The sequence below is a fragment of the Diabrotica virgifera genome, chromosome 3 (genome assembly GCF_917563875.1).
Source record: "Diabrotica virgifera virgifera chromosome 3, PGI_DIABVI_V3a".
Lineage (NCBI taxonomy): Eukaryota > Metazoa > Arthropoda > Insecta > Coleoptera > Chrysomelidae > Diabrotica > Diabrotica virgifera.
The window spans coordinates 68,816,494-68,839,956 of record NC_065445.1 but is presented as its reverse complement, the minus strand read 5'-3'; the positions used below and the strand labels follow the sequence as shown (position 1 = coordinate 68,839,956).

The 23,463-nt window shown below is 31.8% G+C and overlaps 1 protein-coding gene across 3 annotated transcripts in view; it reads right to left on the bottom strand.

The window, feature by feature from the left end:
• LOC126881115 (prothrombin-like) overlaps positions 1-23,463 on the bottom strand; it is a 131,132-nt gene that overhangs the window by 76,564 nt on the left and 31,105 nt on the right. For 2 of the 3 annotated variants that reach the window (XM_050645166.1, XM_050645168.1), the window contains exon 4: positions 3,245-3,349. The exons of the other annotated variant lie outside the window; for it this stretch is intronic. In XM_050645166.1, coding sequence (XP_050501123.1) covers positions 3,245-3,349 — 105 coding nt within the window. The remainder of the gene's footprint in view (positions 1-3,244; positions 3,350-23,463) is intronic. 3 annotated transcript variants of the gene reach the window in all.

Below are 23,463 nucleotides of genomic sequence, written 5' to 3'. Positions count from 1 at the left end.
GATGCTAACGGCTATTGACATTGATTTTATATACCTACTTCTGTGAAAAAATATTTAAGTAAGTGATTTAGATATTAATAATAATTAAACGTTGTTAGGATATGAACAATATAAATACAGGGTGATTCATTAAGAATATCCAATATCTGAGTTGTAGATTCTAGACCTCAAAATAATGAGATTTAACCCAAATGACTTAGATAAAATGTGGCTCGTTACTGAGTTACAGGGTGTTTTATTTACAAATTTAATAAACATTTTTACTCAGTACTTTAACACTATTTGACGTATCCTTGTCATACTTGGCAGAAAGTGTAAGTACTGTGTACCCTATTAAATTATGGCAAACAAACGTTTCTGGCTGCTACCAGAGGCGTACTACAGAAGAAAGTGAATTGTTGACCCGTCCAAATTCTACGCCACTGACGGAATTGCTATTTTAGGAGAACTTTTGTATCCTCTAATACTTCCCATGTAACAATATATTCTTCATTCGTAACGATAAAATAATTAGTTTGCGAGATATTTGATGTTAAAAACGGAGGGGCACAAAACATTAATCAAAATAGCTGTGCCGTTTCATTTTTAACTTCAAATATCTCTAAAACTAACGACTTTATCGTTACGAATGAAAAGTATTGTGTTTACATAGAATGGATTAAAGAATCTAAACATTGAGCTAAAATAGCAATTCTGCCCGTGGCGTAGAATTTGGGAAGGGTCAACCATTTACTATACCCCAGCGATTCTCAACCTGTGGGGCGCGCCCCCATAACGGGGCGCGCTTTTAGTAATGGGGGGGGGGGCGTGAGCATATAAAAAAATACACCAACATCATTAACTATTTACTAAAATCAAAGCAAAACAAAATTCTGACAAAATAAAAAATAAAATACACATGAACACTGAATAGGAGTTATAATCATAAAGAGCACTCAATACTAAAAAGTAAGATTTTACTGTTTTTTGTCAAAATTATTGAACGAGGGGGGGCGCGGTGAAAATAATTATGGAAGATTGGGTCGCAAAGGGTAAAAGGTTGAGAAACGCTGCTATACCCTGTCGTACGCCTTTGCTAGTAGCCAGAAACATTTGTTTACCATAATTTAATAGGGTACACAGTACTTACACTTTCTGCCAAGTATGACAAGGACACGTTAAATAGTGTTAAAATTAAATCTTTTTTTTTGTAAAATTGTGGCTTATTTCACATTAAAAATAGTTAAATACTGTTAAAGTACTGAGTAAAAATAGTTATTAAATTTTTAAATAAAACACCCTGTAACTCAGTAACGAGCCACATTTTATCTAAGTGATTTGGGTTAAATCTTTTTATTTTGAGGTCTGGAATCTAATCTACAACTCAGAGGTTGGACATTCTTAATGAATCACCCTGTATTAACACAAAAGAACAACATAAAAAATATTAGGTTAATGAGCAGATCCATGCCTTTTAGCGTTAGGTTGGTTCTGTGTGATGTTTCTCATCAGGTTTCTACTTCTTTTTTTTTTCCTTTTTTGGCCTCGGTTTGGACGGACGTCCAGATTGAAAAAAAAAAGAAGTAGAAACCTGATGAGAAACATCACACAAAACAAACCTTACGCTAAAGGGCACGGATCTGCTCATTAACCTAATATTTTTATGTTGTTCTTTTGTGTTAATACAGGGTGATTCATTGAGAATATCCAACCTCTGAGTTGTAGATTCCATACCTAAAAATAATAAGATTTAACCCAAATCACTTAGATAAAATGTGGCTCGTTACTGAGCTACAGGGTGTTTTATTTAAAAATTTAATAACTATTTTTACTCAGTATTTTTACACTATTTAACTATTTTTAATGGGAAATAAGCCACAAATTTACTAAAAAATTATTTAATTTTAACAATTTTTACATATCCTTGTCATACTTGGCAGAAAGTGTAAGTACTGTGTACCCTATGTTCCCAAATTCTACGCCACTGGCAGAATTGCTATTTTAGCTCAATGTTTAGATTCTTTAATCCATTCTATGTAAACAATATAGGTACTCTTCATTTGTAACGATAAAGTCGTTAGTTTTCGAGATATTTGAATTTAAAAATGAAACGACACAGCTATTTTGATCAATAATTCTACGCCGTCACTGGCGTAGAATTTGGAAGGGTCAACAATTCACTTTCCCCTGTCGTATGCCTCTGGTAGTAGCCAGAAACGTTTGTTTACCATAATTTAATAGGGTACACAGTACTTACACTGTCTGCCAAATATGACAAGGATACGTCAAATAGTGTTAAAGTACTGTGTAAAAATGGTTATTAAATTTTTAAATAAAACACCCTGTAGCTCAGTAACGAGCCACATTTTATCTAAGTCATTTGTGTTAAATCTTATTATTTTCAGGTCTAGAATCTACAATTCAGAGATTGGACATTCTTAATGAATCACCCTGTATATTTATATTGTTAATATCCTAACAACGTTTAATTATTTATTAATATCTAAATCACTTAAATATTTTTTCACAGAAGTAGGTATATAATATCAATGTCAATAGCCGTTAGCATCTATGCATGTATCGCCACTAAAAAAGCTAGCTGGTTTCAACACTCTGGTGTCCTAATCTGTTAGTATTTGTAAATGTACTGTTTCTCCAAACCCTAACTCATTTCAACACCCTGGTGTCTACACACGCTAGCATCTGTAAATGTACTATTTTTCCAAACCCTAACTGATTTCAACACTCTGGTGTCAACACACGCTAGCATCTGTAAATGTACTATTTTTCCAAACCCTAACTGATTTCAACACCTTGGTGTCAACACACGCTAGCATCTGTAAACGTACTGTTTTTCCAAACCCTAACTGATTTCAACACCCTGGTGTCTACACAGGCTAGCATCTGTAAATGTACTATTTTTCCAAACCCTAACTGATTTCAACACCCTGGTGTCAACACACGCTAGCATCTGTAAACGTACTGTTTTTCCAAACCCTAACTGATTTCAACACCCTGGTGTCAACACACGCTAGCATCTGTAAACGTACTGTTTTTCCAAACCCTAACTGATTTCAACACCCTGGTGTCAACACACGCTAGCATCTGTAAACGTACTGTTTTTCCAAACCCTAACTGATTTCAACACCTTGGTGTCTACACACGCTAGCATCTGTAAATATGCTTACCGGACATATATAGTGACAAAGACCAAGTGAAGTATATAAAAACGTTTTAATAATATTCATTCTTTACTTTTACTTGCCTTGGTGATCTGTTTTCATGTACATTAAGCCCATTGTATAAAGATGGCGGCCTCACTTCTCTCTTAGGAATAGTATTTGGATTCTGTGTATTGGTTCCTAACAACCTAAAATCATTAGGTATATTTAGGTACACATAGTGATATGCCATATGATCCTTATTGAAGGCTAACGTTATATACTAGATGACGGTGAAATCATGTATTCTATATATTTAAATAAATATTGTTCAGCCCTGTACTAAAATCCTTATATGTAATCATTTAATTGATGAATAGAAGTAGGTCTAAACACGGTCATAAAGCAGAAGATATATTTAATTATCTAATGACATTCGTGTAAGAACGTGATATCGATTTGAAATTTGAAAACCTGCAGGGGATAGTCCTACGAAAACGCGTCAGTTGTGAGTCGAAAATACAATGGTGTTCAGTCAGGCTAAAATTAGAGAATATATCTTGGCGTTGTGTGCAGCACAGTCTATAAAAGTTGCAAAAGCTGCAGCTGAGTGTTGTCCTGCTGCCAAAGCATTCTTTGAGTTCTTTAAAAAACTATATGAAGTATATGTATTTTTCACTTCCTCTACATATACATACATAGATACAACTTGTTATTTGGATGTTTAAAAGCTGCGTCTTTAAGCGAGAGCAACGTCTACCGTGGCAGAAATATTATTGTTCCTAAAGGAGCATAGGCGTAACCAGGATGATCCTAAGGGGGGGGGGTTACAACTACCTGAAAGGGGGGGTTACAACTACTGGAAGGTCTCTGAGGGGTATGGTGTTAAGCGTATAGAGCTCAAAGTACATCCCAATGGGGGGGGGATTATGACCCCAAAACCCCTTCCTGGTTACGCCTATGTAAAGGAGTAATACATACTACTAGATGGTTATTTAGAAGTGATGCCGCAAAAGCACTAGTTAAGGTTATAATCAGATTAAAGGAGCATTATCCAAAATTTGAGAAGACGAAGAGCAACAATTTAAAACTCGTAGCGATGCAAATGGTTTGTATAATCGCCCCTGACTACTGGAAACAGAAATATTTGCAATATTTTAGAATGAAATCTTAAAGAGGACAAACAGCTCAAGTTTTATTCTCCAAGATCCAAATATTGATCTTAATTCAGGAGTGGTGGCACTTAGATCACTTAAAGAATTTATATTCTTTTAAGGCATATTCGACTGACTCCACTGCATTATGGAACATCTCCAGAGACTGAAATGACAACATCGGAGAAATTTAGGACTAGAAATTTTATCGGTATTATAGATAACTTCATTTTCCCTTTACGTCAGAGGCTTTCTGCATATGAATCCATTCATTCCAATGTTGTATTTTCACATAATTTTGAAAATTTAATGAAATTGAAGCTCACTTAATGAAACTTACCGACATTTATAGCAAGGATTTAGATGAAAACCTGTGTATCGAACTGGTACAATTTGTAGAATTTTTTAGTTCATTTAAAGAGGAAATCGTCTCATCAAATATAAGTAAAGCACTTCAAATGTACTGACTGCTAAAAGAAAAGAATGTGAATGATGCGTTTCCAAACGTTGAGTGACACTGCGTTTATATTTAGTTCTGATGCTAAATGCTAACTAACTGCAGAGCTTAGATCAACATTTTTTTTAATTTATAAGCGGGAAAACCCTGTAGTTGGCTGTATATGTGTATAGGTACCTACCATAGTTATAATAACAATTTTTTTAATGGTAGAAGGTAGGGCCCCACGACAATTCTGCCCAGGGGCCTCCACTGCCTTAAATCCGGCTCTGAGAGTACTATGATGTTATATCCTTCCTATATGGTTGTAGTGTCGTGAACTCTCACAGACGCCATCTGCAAGAAAATTGAGGGTTTCGAAATGTGGGTTTATCGTCGAATTCTGAAGATATCTTGTCCGACAGCATTACTAATCAGGGCATTTTATTAAGATTACAAAAAGAAAAAGCGCTGTTAATCACACTAAAAACAACCAAAATCGAATACCTCGGTCACATTATGAGAAACAGCGAAAGATATGGACTGCTGCAACTAATTTTACAGGAAAAAGTAGAAGGACCAGTAAGACAAAGGATTTCCTGGCTGAAAAATCTACGTATGTGGTTCAACAGAACAACCACAAATCTTTTCAGGGCAGCAGTGTGCATAGTACAGATTGCCATGATGGTTGCCAACATCTGAAACGGATAGGCACTACAACAAGAATATGGTATCGCTTTTTTTTACTTCTTTAGTTGTCTGTATCAGTTCCTATTGGCTTTTTGCTACTATATTGCTATATCATCAGTGAACGCCAGGCATTGATGCTTTTTATGATATACAGGGTGTTTCATTGGGAAACGGAAATACTTGAATGGTGAATAGAGGTTACTGAGGCGGTTCTAAATATACCACATTTATTGCCTCACCGATTTTTATAACCGAGTTACAGGGTGTTTTATCGATTTCGCCCATTTCTCTCTGGACCCATAACTTTAGAACCACCCTGTATATTTTTTTGATATCTGGTACACATATGTCTCATTTACAACACAACCCATCCGACTACTAATCACAAAAAAAATCCAGGTCCGGACTACAAAAAATTATAAATTCTTTGTGACCTTGAAACAACACCCTATATATTGAAATTTTTAAAATCCGTTTGCATATTTGAAAAGACCACAGAAAACTAAGTTTAATGGTTCGCTTAAATTTTTCGGCCAGACAATTTAATAACTTTAATTTTGAAATATTATTTAGGTTCTTAAGAACTCTTAGATTAAAAAGCAGTTATTATTAACTTGTAATAATAAATTATTAATGTTAATGAACAAATACTCATTCTAAAAATAATCAATACTTATTTACTACATTAGAACGATTCATTTACTAATCACAAGAAAGGTCCGGATTAACAAAAAAACATAAAGTAATTGTGACCTTGAAACAACACCCTGCATATTAAAATTTTTAAATTGGTTTGCACATTTGAAAAGAGCACAAAAAACTGAGTTCATAGCTTCGCTTTAACTTTTTGCGCAGAAAATTTAATGACTTTAATTTTGAAATTGAATCTATTGAAATTTTTTAAGACTCTGAGATTTAAAAGCAGGTATTAGTAACTGTTAATAATAAATTAATAAAGTTAATGACTAAATACTTATTTTAAAAATAATTAATACTTATTTACTACAGTGGAACGACCCACATATCAATCACAACAAAAATCCAGGTCCGGATTAACAAAAAAATGTGACCTTGTGACCTTGAAAAACATCCCTGTATAATGATATTTTCAAAGTTCGTTTGAACATTTAAAAAGAGCACAAAAAACTAAGTTTAATGGTTTGCTTCTATTTTTTGCGCAGACAATTTAATGACTTAAATTTTGAAATTATGCCGAAAGGGCCTAGACGGGTAAGATGATGAAAAGTGCCCCCAACTCGATTCGAATTCCATATAGGTCACCGTTTAGCATATATAGTGAAACTAACTTTCTGAAATTTTTAGCCCCCTAGGTGGTCATGTGACCCACCTAGAGCCTAATTAGGCTTTTTAAGTTTTTATTTTTTATCTCAGCCGCATCGAGAACTAGCGAAAAACTTTAAATAAAAAAGTTGTAAGCTTTAAAAAGTTCTGTCTGAAAAAGTTTTTTTTTTATTTTTGGCGGGAAATTTAAATTTTAGAACGATTTTAAAATTTTAAATGAGTATAAAAAAATAACTAAGACATTCGTTTTCACGAAAAAAATATATAACGTGTATTTTTGCATATTATTTCACCCTGAATTTTTTCAAATTTTTAAAATTGGTGAAACGCACCTTTAAAAATAAAAAACCGCATTTTTTCGGTTTTTTTTTTCGTTTTTTGATATAATTTTATACATATTTTTCAAAAAGGTAATACCGTCACTAGAATAGGTAAAAAACTGAAAAATAATTGGGGTTTGCTTAATAAAAATTTTTTGTAATCCCATCCATTTTCAATATACAGGGCGTTGAAGAAAACAAAATTTTACACAATTTTTACGATTTTGCCAAAACTACTGGCAACATTGTAATAAAATTTGGCGAGTTTTAAGAGGTAGTTGTTGTGCATTTTTTGACATACAATTAAGAATTTTATATTTATCATTGGCGCGCTTAGGGGTAATGGTCTGAACTTTTCAAAGAAAAAAAGATAGTACGCCACTGACATATTTCAAATTAACAATCATTTTTAAATTCCTCATTCAATTTGCGATAAAAAAACAATCCTATCATTTTTTCATACGAGGCGCCGTTTTGCTGCAAAAAATAAAATATCTTAACGCTTCCAAAGTATTAGAATTAGTTTTTATAATGGACGTACGAGTTTAATACAGATGTAGAAACTACTAATATAAGTTCGAATACTTTGTAAGGGTTAAGATGTTTTATTTTTTGAATAAAAATGGCGCGTCGTATGAAAAATAGGAAGATAGATTTTTTGTCACAAATTAAACGAGGAATTCAAAAAGGATTGTTAATTTTAAATATATCAGTGGCGTACTATCTTTTTTCTGTAAAAATTTCAGGCTATTACCCGTACACGCGCCAATGATAAATATAAAATTCTTAATTGTATGTCAAAAAATGCACAACAACTACCTTTTAAAACTCGCCAAATTTTATTACAATGTTGCCAGTAGTTTTGGCAAAATCGTAAAAAATGTGTAAAATTTTGTTTTCTTCAACGCCCTGTATATTGAAAATGGATGGGATTACAAAAAATTTTTATTAAGCAAACCCAATTATTTTTCAGTTTTTTACCTATTCTAGTGACGGTATTACCTTTTTGAAAAATATGTATGAAATTATATCAAAAAACGAAAAAAAAAACCGAAAAAATGCGGTTTTTTATTTTTAAAGGTGCGTTTCACCAATTTTAAAAATTTGAAAAAAATCAGGGTGAAATATTATGCAAAAATACACGTTATATATTTTTTCGTGAAAACAAATGTCTTAGTTATTTTTTTATACTCATTTAAAATTTTAAAATCGTTCTAAAATTTTAATTTCCCGCCAAAAATTAAAAAAAAAAAATTTTCGGACAGAACTTTTTAAAGCTTACAACTTTTTTATTTAAAGTTTTTCGCTAGTTCTCGATGCGGCTGAGATAAAAAATAAAAACTTAAAAAGCCTAATTAGGCTCTAGGTGGGTCACATGACCACCTAGGGGGCTAAAAATTTTAGAAAGTTAGTTTCACTATATATGCTAAACGGTGACCTATATGGAATTCGAATCGAGTTGGGGGCACTTTTCATCATCTTACCCGGCTAGGCCCTTTTTAAGAACTCTGAGAACTCTAACAAAAATTTCGATATAATTTCAAAAGTAATTTCATTAAATTGTCTGCGCAAAAAATTAAAACGAGCCATTAAACTTAGTTTTTGTGCTTTTGTCAAATGTTTAAACGGATTTTGAAAATTTCAATATATAGGGTGTTTTTTCAAGGTGATTATTACATTATATTTTTTTGTTAACCCGCACCTGGATTTTTCTTGTGATAGTAAATGGGTCGCTCCAATGTAGTAAATGATTACTGATTACGTTTAAAATGAATATTTAGTCATTAACTTATTATTGAAAGTTACACTGATACCAGTAATACCTGATTTTAAATCTCAGAGTTATAAAATATTTTAATAGATGTAATTTCAAAATTAAAGTTATTAAATTTTCTATGCAAAAAATTAAGGCGAACCTATAAATTCAGTTTTTTGTGCTCTTTTCAAATGTGCAAACCAATTTGGAGAATTTCAATATACAGGGTGTTGTTTCAAGGTCACAATTACTTTATGTTTTTTTGTTAATCCGGACCTGGATTTTTCTTGTGATTAGTAAATGGGTCGTTCTAATGTAGTAAATAAGTATTTATTGCTTTTAAAATGAGTATTTGTTCATTAACTTTAATAATTTATTATTAAAAGTTAATAATACCTGCTTTTTAATCTAAGAGTTCTTTAAAACTTCAATATAATTTCAAAATTAAAGTCATTAAATTGTTTGACCGAAAAATTCAAGCGAACCATTAAACTTAATTTTTTGTGCTCTGTTTAAATATGTAAACGGAATTTAAAAATTTCAATATAGAGGGTATTGTTTCAAGGTCACAAATAATATTTTATAATTTTTTTAGTCCGGACCTGGATTTTTCTTGCGATTAGTAGTTGGATGGTTTGTGTTTTAAATGAGACATATGTGTACCTACCAAATACCAAAAAAATCTACAGGGTGGTTCTAAGTACTAAAGTTATGGGTCCAGAAAGAAATGGGCAAAATTGATAAAACACCCTGTAACTTGGTTATAAAAATCGGTAAGGCAATAAATGTGGTATATCTAGAACCGCCTCAGTGACCTCTTTGCACCATTCACGTATTTCCGTTTCCCAATGAAACACCCTGTATAATTCCTTTTTTATTCATATTGGCTTCCCGCACAGAGCCGTGCGGTACATTTTTTCAATATGATGCAAGTCTTCCAAATGCCGCCCCTTCAATATAACTTAACTTTTATTTTTATTAAATGCAACTGCACAAAATGAACACACTTTTATTTTAAAAAGAAAACATAATTTAAATTAAATGAAATACGTATTAACATTAAATGACATTTACAAAAATTACAATTTTACCCTTCTGGCTTTAATTTTGGCAAATTTGTCAATCAGATTGGTGTAGTCTAAAGTAGCAGCCAGTGAGGACTCTATTGAAATGAGTGCTATTTTTTTTAGATTTGTTTGTCTTATGGAACTTCGTAAACAGTTTTTAATAATTTTTAATTTTGAAAAACTTCTTTCCTTACCCACTACCTAGACAGAAATTGTTAATAAAATTTTTAGCGATACAACTACATTTGGTACAGAAATAGTTCAAAACTTCTAACGGTTTCATGGACTACATATTATGTTATCATTTGGGATATATCACACAATTCTTCTAGAAGGTCATTTGCCTGTATATCCGATTCTTTTTTTATTGAAAGGATTGAATGAAGGTTCATACAATATTTTTTAGTGTTTTATCATTTATTTTCCCCAATTTAAAAATATCATCAAACATTTATTTATGAATTTCTAGAAGCGAAAATCGAACAATCAAAGAATTAATGACAATATCTAAAATATAGATGAAAAAAATTATTTTAAATTGAGGCGCTCAGAGCAACAGTGGCCTAACCCACATCCCACAATTTTACCAAAATGCTTTTATTACATTAAAGTTATGCATTACTTAAATATTTTCATATGCAGAGTGGCTCAAGCAACCATCGTTTAAGCTACTCTGCATCTGAAAATACTTAAATAAGGGATAAGTTTAATGTAATAAAAGTGTTTAGGTAAAATTGTGAGATGTGGGTTAGGCCACTATTGCTCTGAGCGCCTCAATTTTAATATATTCTGTTAAGAGCTCATCCATAGATATTTCGTCATTGAACTGACGCTTTTATCTCCTAGCTCGAATTTCATTTTTCGCTGGAAATTCGGAGCTTATATCAAGATTTTCTGCAATTTCATTAGCAGCAATTTTCGTTTAGTCATAGCCAGATTATCTGTAGCTATTAATTTTTTTTATTGTTTCTGACAACCTTTTTGCACAATGTGACAAATTTATAGTTACATGTTGCAACATCTTCAAGACTGAGACCGAATTTATATGAAATAAAATATCATGCCAAAGAACTACACCGCATATAAATTTATAATTTTTAATATTTTTTGCTAATCCTCGTGCTTTGACTTTAGTTTCTGTATCTTTGTTGACCTCTCCTATTATTTCGAATAAGGCATCATATTATTTCACAAAATCTTAAAGGTTTCAATGCATCTGTTCGACTTGACCATATACTAGTATCGCTTAATGGTTTTAAAGTTAGTTGTGAAACATGATTTTTCAGAGCTTCCCAACGCTTTGTAGAACCAGAAAAAAAAAAGTGTACAAAAATACAAAAATAATATAAAAAAAGGGTATTGTTTCTGTAGAAGAAGACGATTTCACTTTTAAAACTAAGTTTACAGAGTGGCATGCTTTAGCCTAAGGTCAGACAAGCGATCATTTACGGCGCCGTAAGAGCAGTAAAATGAAGCGCGAAAATGGGTCCCACGGTGAGAGTAGTGGATGGCCAGACGAGCTGTAAAATATCGCGCAGCAACATAGGATAGTACCCATTTTTCGCGCTCCATTCTACTGCTCTTACGGCGACGTAAATTATCGCTTGTCTGGCCTTAGCCTTAAACTCGAGTGACACACCATCGGATATTTTTCAAATGTTCTATTTTGCACACCCTTTCTTATTCCTATGATTATTTTGATGTATTTTCATTTTACTGATTATGCCGCCCCCTTGTGATGCCGCCTGATGCGAATGCCTCACCGCATCATAGCACCGCACGGCCCTGTTCCCGCATCACGTTTTCCAGGAGGAGACTAAAGAGAATAGATGAAAGTGAAAGTGCTTGTCACCTTTATTCATTTGCTAGGAAACTGTCTGATATTTCATTATTTACTTTTACTTCGTTTTCAGTTCTTCTTAGCGTTAGTTGTACCATTCTAATATTTTTTCTGCTTATTCCTAGTTGTTCAAGTGATTTATAAAGTTCCTGTTGTTTTACTTTATCAAATGCTTCTTTAAAGTCTATAAATAATAATATGGTCGGTTTCTGTTGTAGCTTTCCTGAAGTATATCTTTCAGCAAGAAAAGCTGTTCTACTGTGCTTCTTCCTTGTCTAAAGCCCACCAGGTATTCATCAATTATATCTTCTATTTTTTTAGTACATTCTATAATATACACATCTTCTTCTTTAAGTGCCATCTCCGCGGCGGAGGTCGGCAATCATCATAGCTATTCGTATTTTAGAGATGGCTGCTCTGAAAAGTTCATTTGATGTACATCCGTACCACTCTCTCAGGTTGCGCAGCCACGATATTCTGCGTCGCCCTATGCTTCTCTTTCCTTGAATCTTTCCCTGCATAATCAATTGGAGCAAGCTGTATCTCTCTCCACGTGTAATATGTCCGAGATATTCCAATTTTCTTGTTTTGATGGTATTTAGGATTTCCATTTCTTTATTCATCCTTCTCAGAACCTCTTTGTTTGTAACGTGTTCTGTCCACGATATTTTCAGAATTCTTCTGTACACCCACAGCTCGAATGATTCTAGTTTTTTCATTGATGCAGCATTCAAGGTCCAAGCTTCCATTCCATAAAACAGAGTCGAGAAAACGTAGCACCTAGCCAACCTAACTCTTAGCTCCAACTTCAAATCTCTTGTGCAGAGCACTTTCCTCATTTTGTTAAAATTTGCTCTAGCCTTTTCTATCCTGATTTTGATTTCTTGTAAGTAATCTCCTGTGGAGTTGATCATTGTTCCAAGGTATGCATATTGATCGACTCGTTCGATATTGGATCCGTTGATGACGAGATTTTCGTTATTTCTTTGAGTTTTCGATATTCTCATAAACTTTGTCTTCTTGACATTCATTGTTAGCCCGTATTCTTCTCCAAACTCTGCTATTCTGGTCACCAGCCTCTGAAGATCCCCAATATTTTCAGCTAAGATGACAGTGTCATCCGCATATCTAATGTTGTTAATGGGAACTCCATTTACCTTTATTCCAGCTGTTTCACCATCCAGAGCTTTTTTCAAGATCTCTTCCGAGTAGGCATTAAAAAGAACCGGCGACAACACGCATCCCTGTCTCACTCCACGTCTGATTTCAATTTCCTCCGACAGCTGATCGTTAACACGTACTTTTGCTCGTTGCTTATAGTATAAATTGGATATAATCCTGAGGTCATTGTAGTCCAGCTTCCTTGATTCCAGAACATGCATTAATTGTTCATGTCGTACTTTGTCGAATGCTTTATTACAGTCAATATACACATACACATTGCCAATATTTTGTATGCGACGTTTATTTTTTTCGGAATATTTTTTCATTCAAAGCTGCTGGCGGCTTTCAGATAGCAACATCAAAATGAATTGAATGTTCTATTTTCTATCAAAATGAATTGAATTGTCTCATTTATTATTAACTTTACGACATAATTGTACATGAACAAAAATAAAGAGAATTATATATTTTATACAATTTTTGAAACTTCCTATGAAACACCAACCAAACTAAGTACATAAAAGACATATAAATATATATAATAACTTGTATGCATTAAGTTCACTTAATTTTATTAACTAGCGGGTTTTATTGGTTGAATTTGTCTGTCGATAATTAAGTTCCTTTCGTGTCAGCTAACATCAGTGGCGTAGCGTGAGTATCTGCCGCCCGGGGCGGAAGACAATTTTGCCACCCTCTTATTTAGGTACATATTTTAATTTAATGTATACTGTATACTACACATTACATACATTAATTTTAGGTATAGAACTTTTCGGCGAGAACAGTCATCATTATTTTGCATTATACAGGTTAGATTTTAAATAAAAAAGTTTATCTAATGTCCAGTTGCGCCAACCTATAAACGATTGATTTGGATTGCCCGTTTATTTTAAAATATAATTGTCCAAAAACTGTTAAATTAAAAACAGAAAAAGTTTTTTCTATTTAGTCCAGAAAGCCACTGCGCATCCGCTAGGAAAAATATTCCGATTCGGATTGTTTGCACAATCTTGCTCAAAAAGGTCCCCTTTTAACAAATTTGCATGTTGCCAGGTCCAAAAATGGGTAAAAATTTTTTTAAACGTTTTTTTTTGTTTTTTTCCTAAACTTTTTTTTGCATCTAACAAAGTTTTTTCTAGGTTTTTTGGATCATTTCAAACAAAAAAGGTCTTTAGTAACTTTTCTCTGAAGTTGATAGTTTTTGACATATAATCGATTAAAAATTTAAAAATTGCGAAATCGGCCATTTTAACCCTTAGAAACTATGTGAAAAACGGAAAATATCGATGTTACCAAGGTAAGAAGATATTCTTTGAACATCTATTGATGGAATACCGAAGAGCTTTTTGCAATACAATATCGAAAACCCCTTTGTTTTTTAATTGCCAATCAAGCGGGCACTTGATTGGCAACCGTTGCATGTATATGTAACATGCGTAAATATATGTGCGGAAAAATAATTCGATTCAATTTTTTTTTTCACCATTTTGCTTGAAAATATCCCCTCTTAACAAATTTGTATGTTGCCAGAATCAAAAAGTCAAAAAAATTTTTAAACGTTTGTTTTTTGTTTTTTCCTAAAACTAATTTTTTTGCATCGGACAATTTTTTTTTTAGGTTTTTTGGATCATTGTAAATAGCAAATATCTCAAGCGACTTTTCTGTAAATGTGATAGTTTTCGAGATATAAGCGAATGAAAATTTAAAAATTGCAAAATAGGCCATTTTTAACCCTTAAAAATTATGTAAAACACCGAAAATTTCAATGATACCAAGGTACGTAGATATTCTAAGAATATCGATTGATGAAGTCCCGAAGAGTTTTTTGTAATACAATATCGAAAACCCCTTTGTTTTTTTTTTTAATTGATAATCAAGCGGGAGCGACACTATTTTCAACCGTTGCATGTATACAACATTGTATGTAATATGCGTAAATATACATAATATGTGCGGAAAAATATTCTGATTCAATTTTTTTTCACCATCTTGCTTAAAAATGTTCCCTATTAACAAATTTGCATGTTGCCAGGGTCAAAAATGTGTCAAAAAAAATTTTAAACAATTTTTTTAAACTTAAAATGTTCTCCGATTATATACAGGGTGATTGATTAGTGTGAGGAAGCTCAGTAGATCTGTTATAGTAAAAATTACAAAAAAAAGTTATTGACGAAAATTGTAGGCAGCTTTAAACTCCACACTTTAAAATTAGTTACAATCTTATAGGGTGTTCCATAAGATGGTGGCAGACCAAACTTATGTTTTTTTTAATGGAACACCCTGTATTTTATTTTAAATTTGAAATCTGCTTCACTTTCCCATCACAACAATGTAAAGTTTTATTATGTTATACCGGGTACTTAAAAAGTTATAGCCAATATTACCTGAAAATCGTATCAAGTTTAACTCCCTGTATAATTAAAAAGGAGTATAGGAACATTGATCTATTGGAGCCATAGTTTTTTAATAATTGTTAAAAATTATAAAACATATTCGTTTTCATAATATTCGTTAAATCAAATACAGGGTAAGTCAAAATGCAAGTACATTATTTTCTTGGTAATTTTAAATAGAACACCCTGTATTTTATATCACTATCGAAAAGTACTAATATCTTACTTCAAATTTTATAAAGTACTCCCTATACCTAAAGTTATCAGTTTTCTAGATATTTTTATTTTTCCATCAAAGTATTAATTTGCTAGATATTTTAACGTTTACCAATAATTATTGTGAGTTGGCCATTATTGATTTGTCAGAAACTGACAGTTTGACATTATTGTTTATTAATTCAGTAAAGAAATACCGACACAGAAAAGAAAACAATTTATTTTAAATAAAATTTTTAACAAATAACCGACGGAAAATTAAAAAAAAAATAAAAACACAAAAAATAAAAAACAACAGTAATTTTAACTTATCTTACTTAAGTAAGGTGTTCAAAATGACCTCCCAAAACATCTATGCATACTTGAAAGCGGTCATTGAAAGAGTTGCTTACATTGCTAAGCATTTGTAAAGAAATATTTTGAAATACAATTCGGATTCTATTTTTCATATCATCTCTTGTTGTTGGAGGTATTTTATATACTTCGTTCTTAACGTAACCCCAAAAAAATGAGTCCATTTTATTGAACTCTGGTGACCTTGGGGGCCACCTTACCGGTCCATCTTTCACCAAACTGATCATTAAGTTCACCACGTACTAATTCGTTGTGGTGCGTAGGAGCACCGTCATTTAGAAACCACATTTGTTCACGTATATTAAGTGGAACCTCTTCTAATAATATCGGTAACTGATTTACGATAAAATCTAAATAAATCTCACCATTTAAACTATCTTCAAAAAAATATGGTCCTACTACATGGTTACCGACGATACCTCCCCACAAATTTAGAGACTATCTTGTTTGACTATGTGGTATGGATTACTTGTTGAATAGTAGTGAAAGTTATGCCTATTAACAGAACCGTTTCGATGGAATGTAGCTTCATCGCCAAATAAGACATAATCAAAAAAATCTCTCTGCTCATTAATTTTTTCTAAGGCCCATTCACAAAATACTATTCGTTTCTGAAAATCATCATTATTTAATTCTTGGTGCTTTTGAATGTGATAAGGGTGCATCTTGTTTTTAGATTTAATGTTTTGAACGGAGTAGTAACTAAGTTCTTGTTCATTGGAAATACTCCTTATACTTGTGTGTGGGTTTTCTGTAACTGCCATCAACACACTAATTTCGTTTTCCTCTGTCACACTAGTTTTTGTTCGTTCATGTTTTTCATAATTCACTGAACCAGTGCGGTTAAATCGATCTTTCAATTTTTCAAATGTATCTTGTCTCGGTTGCCGCCTATCTGGAAACCCTTATTGATAAATTCTAGCTGATAGTAATGAATTTTTATTGCATTTCCCCAAAATCCAGATCATATCTACCATTTCATCAGTAGTAAAATTCATTATTGCTAATTTACGGTGTACCCCAGTAGGGCTTTTTATTCACAGTCATTTGTTTCGAGCTTCTGTAACATGTCGTATAATCCATGTATAATATTAATATACACAGATTATACAACATATGACAGAAGCTCGAAACAAATGTCAGTCGATGAAAATCCCTATACTGAATTAATAAACAATAATGTCAAACTGTCAGTTTCTGACAAATCAATCATGGCCAACTCACAATAATTATTGGTAAACGTTAAAATATCTACCAAATTAATACTTTGATGGAAAAATAAAAATATCTAGAAAACTGATAACTTTAGGTATAGGGAGTACTTTATAAAATTTGAAGTACGATATTAGTACTTTTCGATAGTGATATAAAATACAGGGTGTTCTATTTAAAATTACCAAGAAAATAATGTACTTGCATTTTGACTTACCCTGTATTTGATTTAACGAATATTATGAAAACGAATGTGTTTCATAATTTTTAATAATTATTAAAAAACTATGGATGCAATAGATCAATGTTTCTATACTCCTTTTTAATTATACAGGGAGTTAAACTTGATACGATTTTCAGGTAATATTGGCTATAACTTTTTAAGTACCCGGTATAACATAATAAAACTTTACATTGTTGTGATGGGAAAATGAAGCAGATTTCAAATTTAAAATAAAATACAGGGTGTTCCATTTAAAAAAACATAAGTTTGGTCTTCCACCATCTTATGGAACACCCTGTAAGATTGCAGCTAATTTTAAAATGTGGAGTTTAAAGCTGCCTACAATTTTTGTCAATAACTTTTTTTTGTAATTTTTACTATAACAGATATACTGAGCTTCCTCACACTAATCAATCACCCTGTATACACATGCAACGGTTGAAAATACTGTCGCTGCCGCTTGCTTAGCAATAGGGAACTTGCATAAATTTTTAAATTCGAAAAAAATGTTATAAATCACAACACAACATAATTTAAAACATGTATCAAAGATAAAAAAGTTTTGTTTGTCTTTCGTTTGGCCCCCAAAGACGATTAAAAATTCAAATTAAAACAGGTGGTCCCAAACGCGTCGTGACGTCACTTGGTTTTACATTTACATTTTTCCAATAAAGTAAACAGAATTTTAAATTAGACGTTATAAACGTCACTAGAAAATACATTTATGTGACGTTACAAGTGTTTTTGATCGGTTGAACTATTCATAGAAAAATTCGTACTTTTACAAAATGGTTTTATTTTCAATAGTAAACCTTCGTTCCTTTCCTTCAAAAACAGTATAAAACATGTATAAAACTACAATTTTAACAAACTGGTATATATTATTACAATGACATACGAGAAATGTCATTAGAATATAAATATTTTTGACTTATTCCACGACGATGAGCTTGCCAAATACCCAAGTAGGTGGAGGCCAATAAACTAAAGAAGGAGAAGAAGAATATACCTAAATATAAGGTTGTGTCTAGGTATACGTTACCGTGTACGCAAATAAAAAAGTTAGAGTGTCAGTGATTTCTTATTTTTTATTTGTTTAGTGTTTGTTTTTAAATTAACTACGGAGTGTGGACAATTATTTAGTTCTTTTAATGAGTTTAAGAACATTTTAAAACAGTACGAAAAAGATAAGAGACTATAAATTATTATATATTTTTTTTAGTTATAAATGAAATAGTATGTATTACCGTAAAAGATTAAAATAGAAAGAAGACCTAAAGCTTTCACAATAATAATTAACTTGTTCTGAAGCTATTATCCTTGTGGCATTTTTGTAATCAACTATTCTAAATGGGAACTAAGCCACAATTTAACCAAAAAATGATTTTATTATTTTATTTTTACTAACGTCTAAATCGGACGTCGTTGTCAAAATACAAAATATTATTAAATTCAACAAAAATGGTTTTGCTTAGTAAAAATTTTTTCTAATAATTTATTTAATCTGACTAATTTTTGTATTTTGACAATGACATCCGATTTGGACGTCGAAACGTTAATAAGATTATTTTTTTAGTTAAATTGTGGCTTATTTCCCATTTAGAATAGTTGATTATAATAATTAACTTATGTATAAAAATTATTTTAACAATATTTTTTACGTGTTATGTCAACTAAATACATATATTTATTTTGCTAACCTAAATATATACTTTAATATATACATTGATTTATTACAATTAAGTTTGAAACATCTGAATAGTTCTGCTTCCCTTCCTTTAACAAATATTTTTCTATCAAACACCCGCTAAACATATCAAAATAGCATGTACCAAAATATACAGTCACTGCGCACGCTAAATAATGACGTCACTGGCTTGATGAAGTTTAATTCGCGTGTACCTAACTTTTTTATTTGCGTACACGTTAGCGTGTACCTAGACACAGCGAAATATAACCATAATAATAACTAATGTAAAACTATGTGACGTCACGGGTCGTTTGAACTATTTTATACCGCTGAAGACTTTAAATACGTATTTTTTAAGTTATTACGAGTTTTTGAAGCGTGAAATTTTGGAAATCTCATTTTTAAACAAAACTAAACATTATTATGTAATAAAAAAATTGTGCAAGTTCCCTATTAAAAAACAAAGGGGTTTTCGATATTGTATTGCAAAAAGCTCTTCGGGATTTCATCAATAGATATTCTTAGAATATCTACTTACCTTGGTATCATTCCAATTTTTGGTGTTGCACATAGTTTTTGAGGGTTAAAAATGGCTGATTTTGCAATTTTTAAATTTTCAATCGCTTATATGTCAATAACTATCAACTTTAGAGAAAAGTCACTAAAGACCTTTTCTGTTTGAAATGATCCAAAAACCTAAAAACTTTGTTCGATGCAAAAAAAATGGTTTGCGATAAAAATATAAAATGGTTCCAATATTTACAAAATATTTTTATTATTTATTGTTAAATTTTGCCGCCCCCTAAAAAGTGCCGCCCGGGGCGAGCCGCCCCTGCCGCCCCCACTACGCTACGCCAGACCGTTAGAACCGTTAGAAGTTTTTAACTATTTCTGTACGATGGCTAGATGACATCAAAGCAAAAGTGGGGAGAAATTGGCATCAAATAGCACAAAACAGAGAAGAGTGGAGAACTCCTGGGGAGGCCTTTGTCCAGGAGTGGATGCATACAGGCTGAAGAAGATTTTTATTCCCTGTTCTGCGCATAGTTTAAATCTGGTGGTGAATGATGCAGTAAAAATAAGGTTTGAGTCGGTGGAATTTTTTAATACTGTACAGGAAGTATATATGTATATGTATTTTATTCTTCTTCGAATATTAGATGGAACATTTTATTAAAGCACCTTCCAAGGTTGACATTAAAAGCATTGTAGGACACGCGATGGGAGAGTCGGATCGATGCAATCGCACCATTAAAAACCCAGGTAAGTGAAATATATGATGCTTCAGAAGAATTGCAAAATGATAACAAACAAAAGGTATATGAATACAATAACTTTAGCAAAATCCCTTAAAAATAAAATTTGGAAATTGAAATTCATGTGTTCTGTTCAGGGCCGTCTCAACCGGGGGGTGCAAGGGGTGCGAGGCACCCGGACGCCAAGTCCAAGGGGCGCAAGCCGAACATTTGCTAAGCTCAAAATGGCGATTTTTGTCCTTAAAAAAACTAAAAATAACAAAAACATACAAGTGCACTTTAGGTATTTTTTACAAAGGCTATTAATGCTTACTACACCTACAATAATAATTTCAAAAAGGTGACGGGTACACTATTTTGACTTTGGTCAATATTGAATGTCGAGTAACAATGAATCACCATCTTGTAAAAATTATCAGTGTATCCGATTCTGCTGATAAAAGTATAATTGCAGTTGGGGAGCTATCTATGTATCCCAATTTTAGTGACGTCTTTAATAATAGGAAAATATAAATGCTGATTTTCGAAAACCTAATTTTCTTCACTACGTTTGAGCCAAAAATACGTTTATTACGTTTTTAGAAAGACACGAGAGAATGGTATGTAGATCTAAAAAAAGACTTACTAGAAAGTCATACAGTAGACTCTGTCAATTCAGCAGCAGTTGAACGCGAAAGAAAAAGGTGGACGGCGGTTTTAGAAAGAATGATCGAAATAATAACATTTTTAGCACGACAAAATGTACCATTAAGAGGAACCAGTCAAAGGTTACATGAATAGGATAACTTTTTAAAATTAATAGAATATATTTCCAATTTTGATAATACGCTATCAGAACACATTACACGAATTGTTGTCAAATCTTCCTTTTTTCTGAAAATCTAATGAACTTTCTTATTTTAAATGGAAAATCCTGTATATATTTTGCGTTTTGAAGTCCTTAAGAAAAACTGATTATAGAAATCAATTTTTTCGGACCGGTTAGACATTTCTTAGGTTCTTTGGATCATTTGGAATAAAAAAAGGTTTTCTTGTAATTTTTCTCTAAAGTTAATCGATTCCGAGTTATAAACAATTTAAAACTGAAAAAAAATTGAAAAATGACGATTTTAAAGGTTCAAAAACTGAAGTAAAAAAAATGATTTTTAAAATTACGAAGTACCAAATTATTGGCACGTTTTATTATAAAACATGGTTTTTTATTGTTAATAAAGCTCATATGAGAGGACGGGTGATCGGGCTGCATTAACAATTAAAAAACAATATTTTAGAATGAGATAAGACCAAATGACTTATCGGTAGCTGATTAGTCCAGAAAGCCACTGCGCATTCGCTAATAAAAATATTCTGATTCGGATTTTTTGCACAATCTTAGTCAAAAAGGACTCCTTTTAACAAATTTACATGTTGCCAGGACCAAAAGGTGGTCAAAAATTTTTTAAACGTTTTTTTTTTGTTTTTTTCCTAAAATTATTTTTTTTGCATTGAAGAAAGTTTTTTTTAGGTTTTTTGAATCATTCCAAACAGAAAAGGTCTTTAGTGACTTTTCTCTAAAAATGATAGTTTTTGACATATAAGCGATTAAAAATTGAAAAATTGCGAAATCGGCCATTTTTAACCCTCAAAAACTATGTGAAAAACTGAAAATGTGAATGTTACCAAGGTAGGTACATATTCTTTAAACATCGATTGATGAAATCCCGAAGAGTTTTTTGCAATACAATATTCAAAATTCCTTTGTTTTTTTAATTGCTAATCAAGCGTGAGCACACTATTTTCCACCGACAGTATGGTGCAAATGAAAGGAATAAATTCGTTATTTCATAAACCGGCGACTTTAAGGAAAAATCCCGAAACAGTTCGATTTTTATTTTTAAGTTATGATATTGTGGCATAATATGGTATACTAGTGACGTCATCCGTGTGGGCGTGATGACGTAATCGATGATTTTTTTAAATGAGAATAGGGGTCGTGTGGTAGCTCATTTGAAAGGTTCTTAAATTTTCTATTCAGTAATGTAAACATTTACATAATTATTTTTACAGGGTGTCCTTCTACTTCTTTTTTTGTCAAATAATTTAATTTAATAAAAAATTTTTGGTGACCCTGTATAAATAATTATGTAAATGTTTATATTACTGAATAGAGAATTAAAGAGTCTTTCAAATGAGCTAGCACATGACCCCTATTCTCATTTAAAAAAATCTTCGATTACGTCATCACGTCCAGATGGATGATGTCACTAGTATACCATATATGCCACAATATCATAACTTAAAAATAAAAATCGACCTGTTTCGGGATTTTTCCTTAAAGTCGCCGGTTTACGAAATAACGAATTTATTCCTATCATTTGCAGCATACTGTCGGTGGAAAATAGTGTAGCGCACGGTTGATTAGCAATTAAAAAAACAAAGGAGTTTTGAATATTGTATTGCAAAAAACTCTTCGGGATTTCATCAATCGATGTTTAAAGAATATCTACTTACCTTGGCAAAATTCAAATTTTCAGTTTTTGACACAGTTTTTGAGGGTTAAAAATGGCCGATTTCGCAATTTTTCAATTTTTAATCGCTTATATGTCAAAAGCTATCATTTTTAGAGAAAAGTCACTAAAGACTTTTTCTGTTTGGAATGATCTAAAAAACATAAAAAAACTTTTTTCCATGCAAAAAAATAATTTTAGGGAAAAAACAAAAAAAAACGTTTAAAAAATTTTTGACCACCTTTTGGTCCTGGCAACATGCAAATTTGTTAAAAGGAGTCCTTTTTAAGTAGGATTGTGCAAAAAATCCGAATCAGAATTTTTTTCCTAGCGGATACGCAGTGGCTTTCTGGACTATATACAATAAGGTTTGAGTTTAAATTAGGCACTTTGTAGTTTCAAAAATAATATTTTTTACTTGTGTTTTTGAACCTAGAAAATCATCTATTTTCGATTTTTTTTCAGTTTTAATTTGTTTCTAACTTGGAAACGATTAGCTTTAGAGAAAAAATATAAAAGATCTTTTTTATTCCCAATGATCCAAAAAGACCTAAAATATGGAAAACTGAGCCGAAAAAATTGATTTATAAATTTTCTTTATAATTGTTTTTAATATCTAAATGTCATAATAACTCCGAGATTATGGCATTTAGGTAGAGAGAATATAACATGAAAAATAATCAGTATTTCTTAGACTCTTAAAAACGCAAAAGTGTTCAATTTAAAGTAAGAAAGTTCATTAGATTTCCAGAGAAACGGAA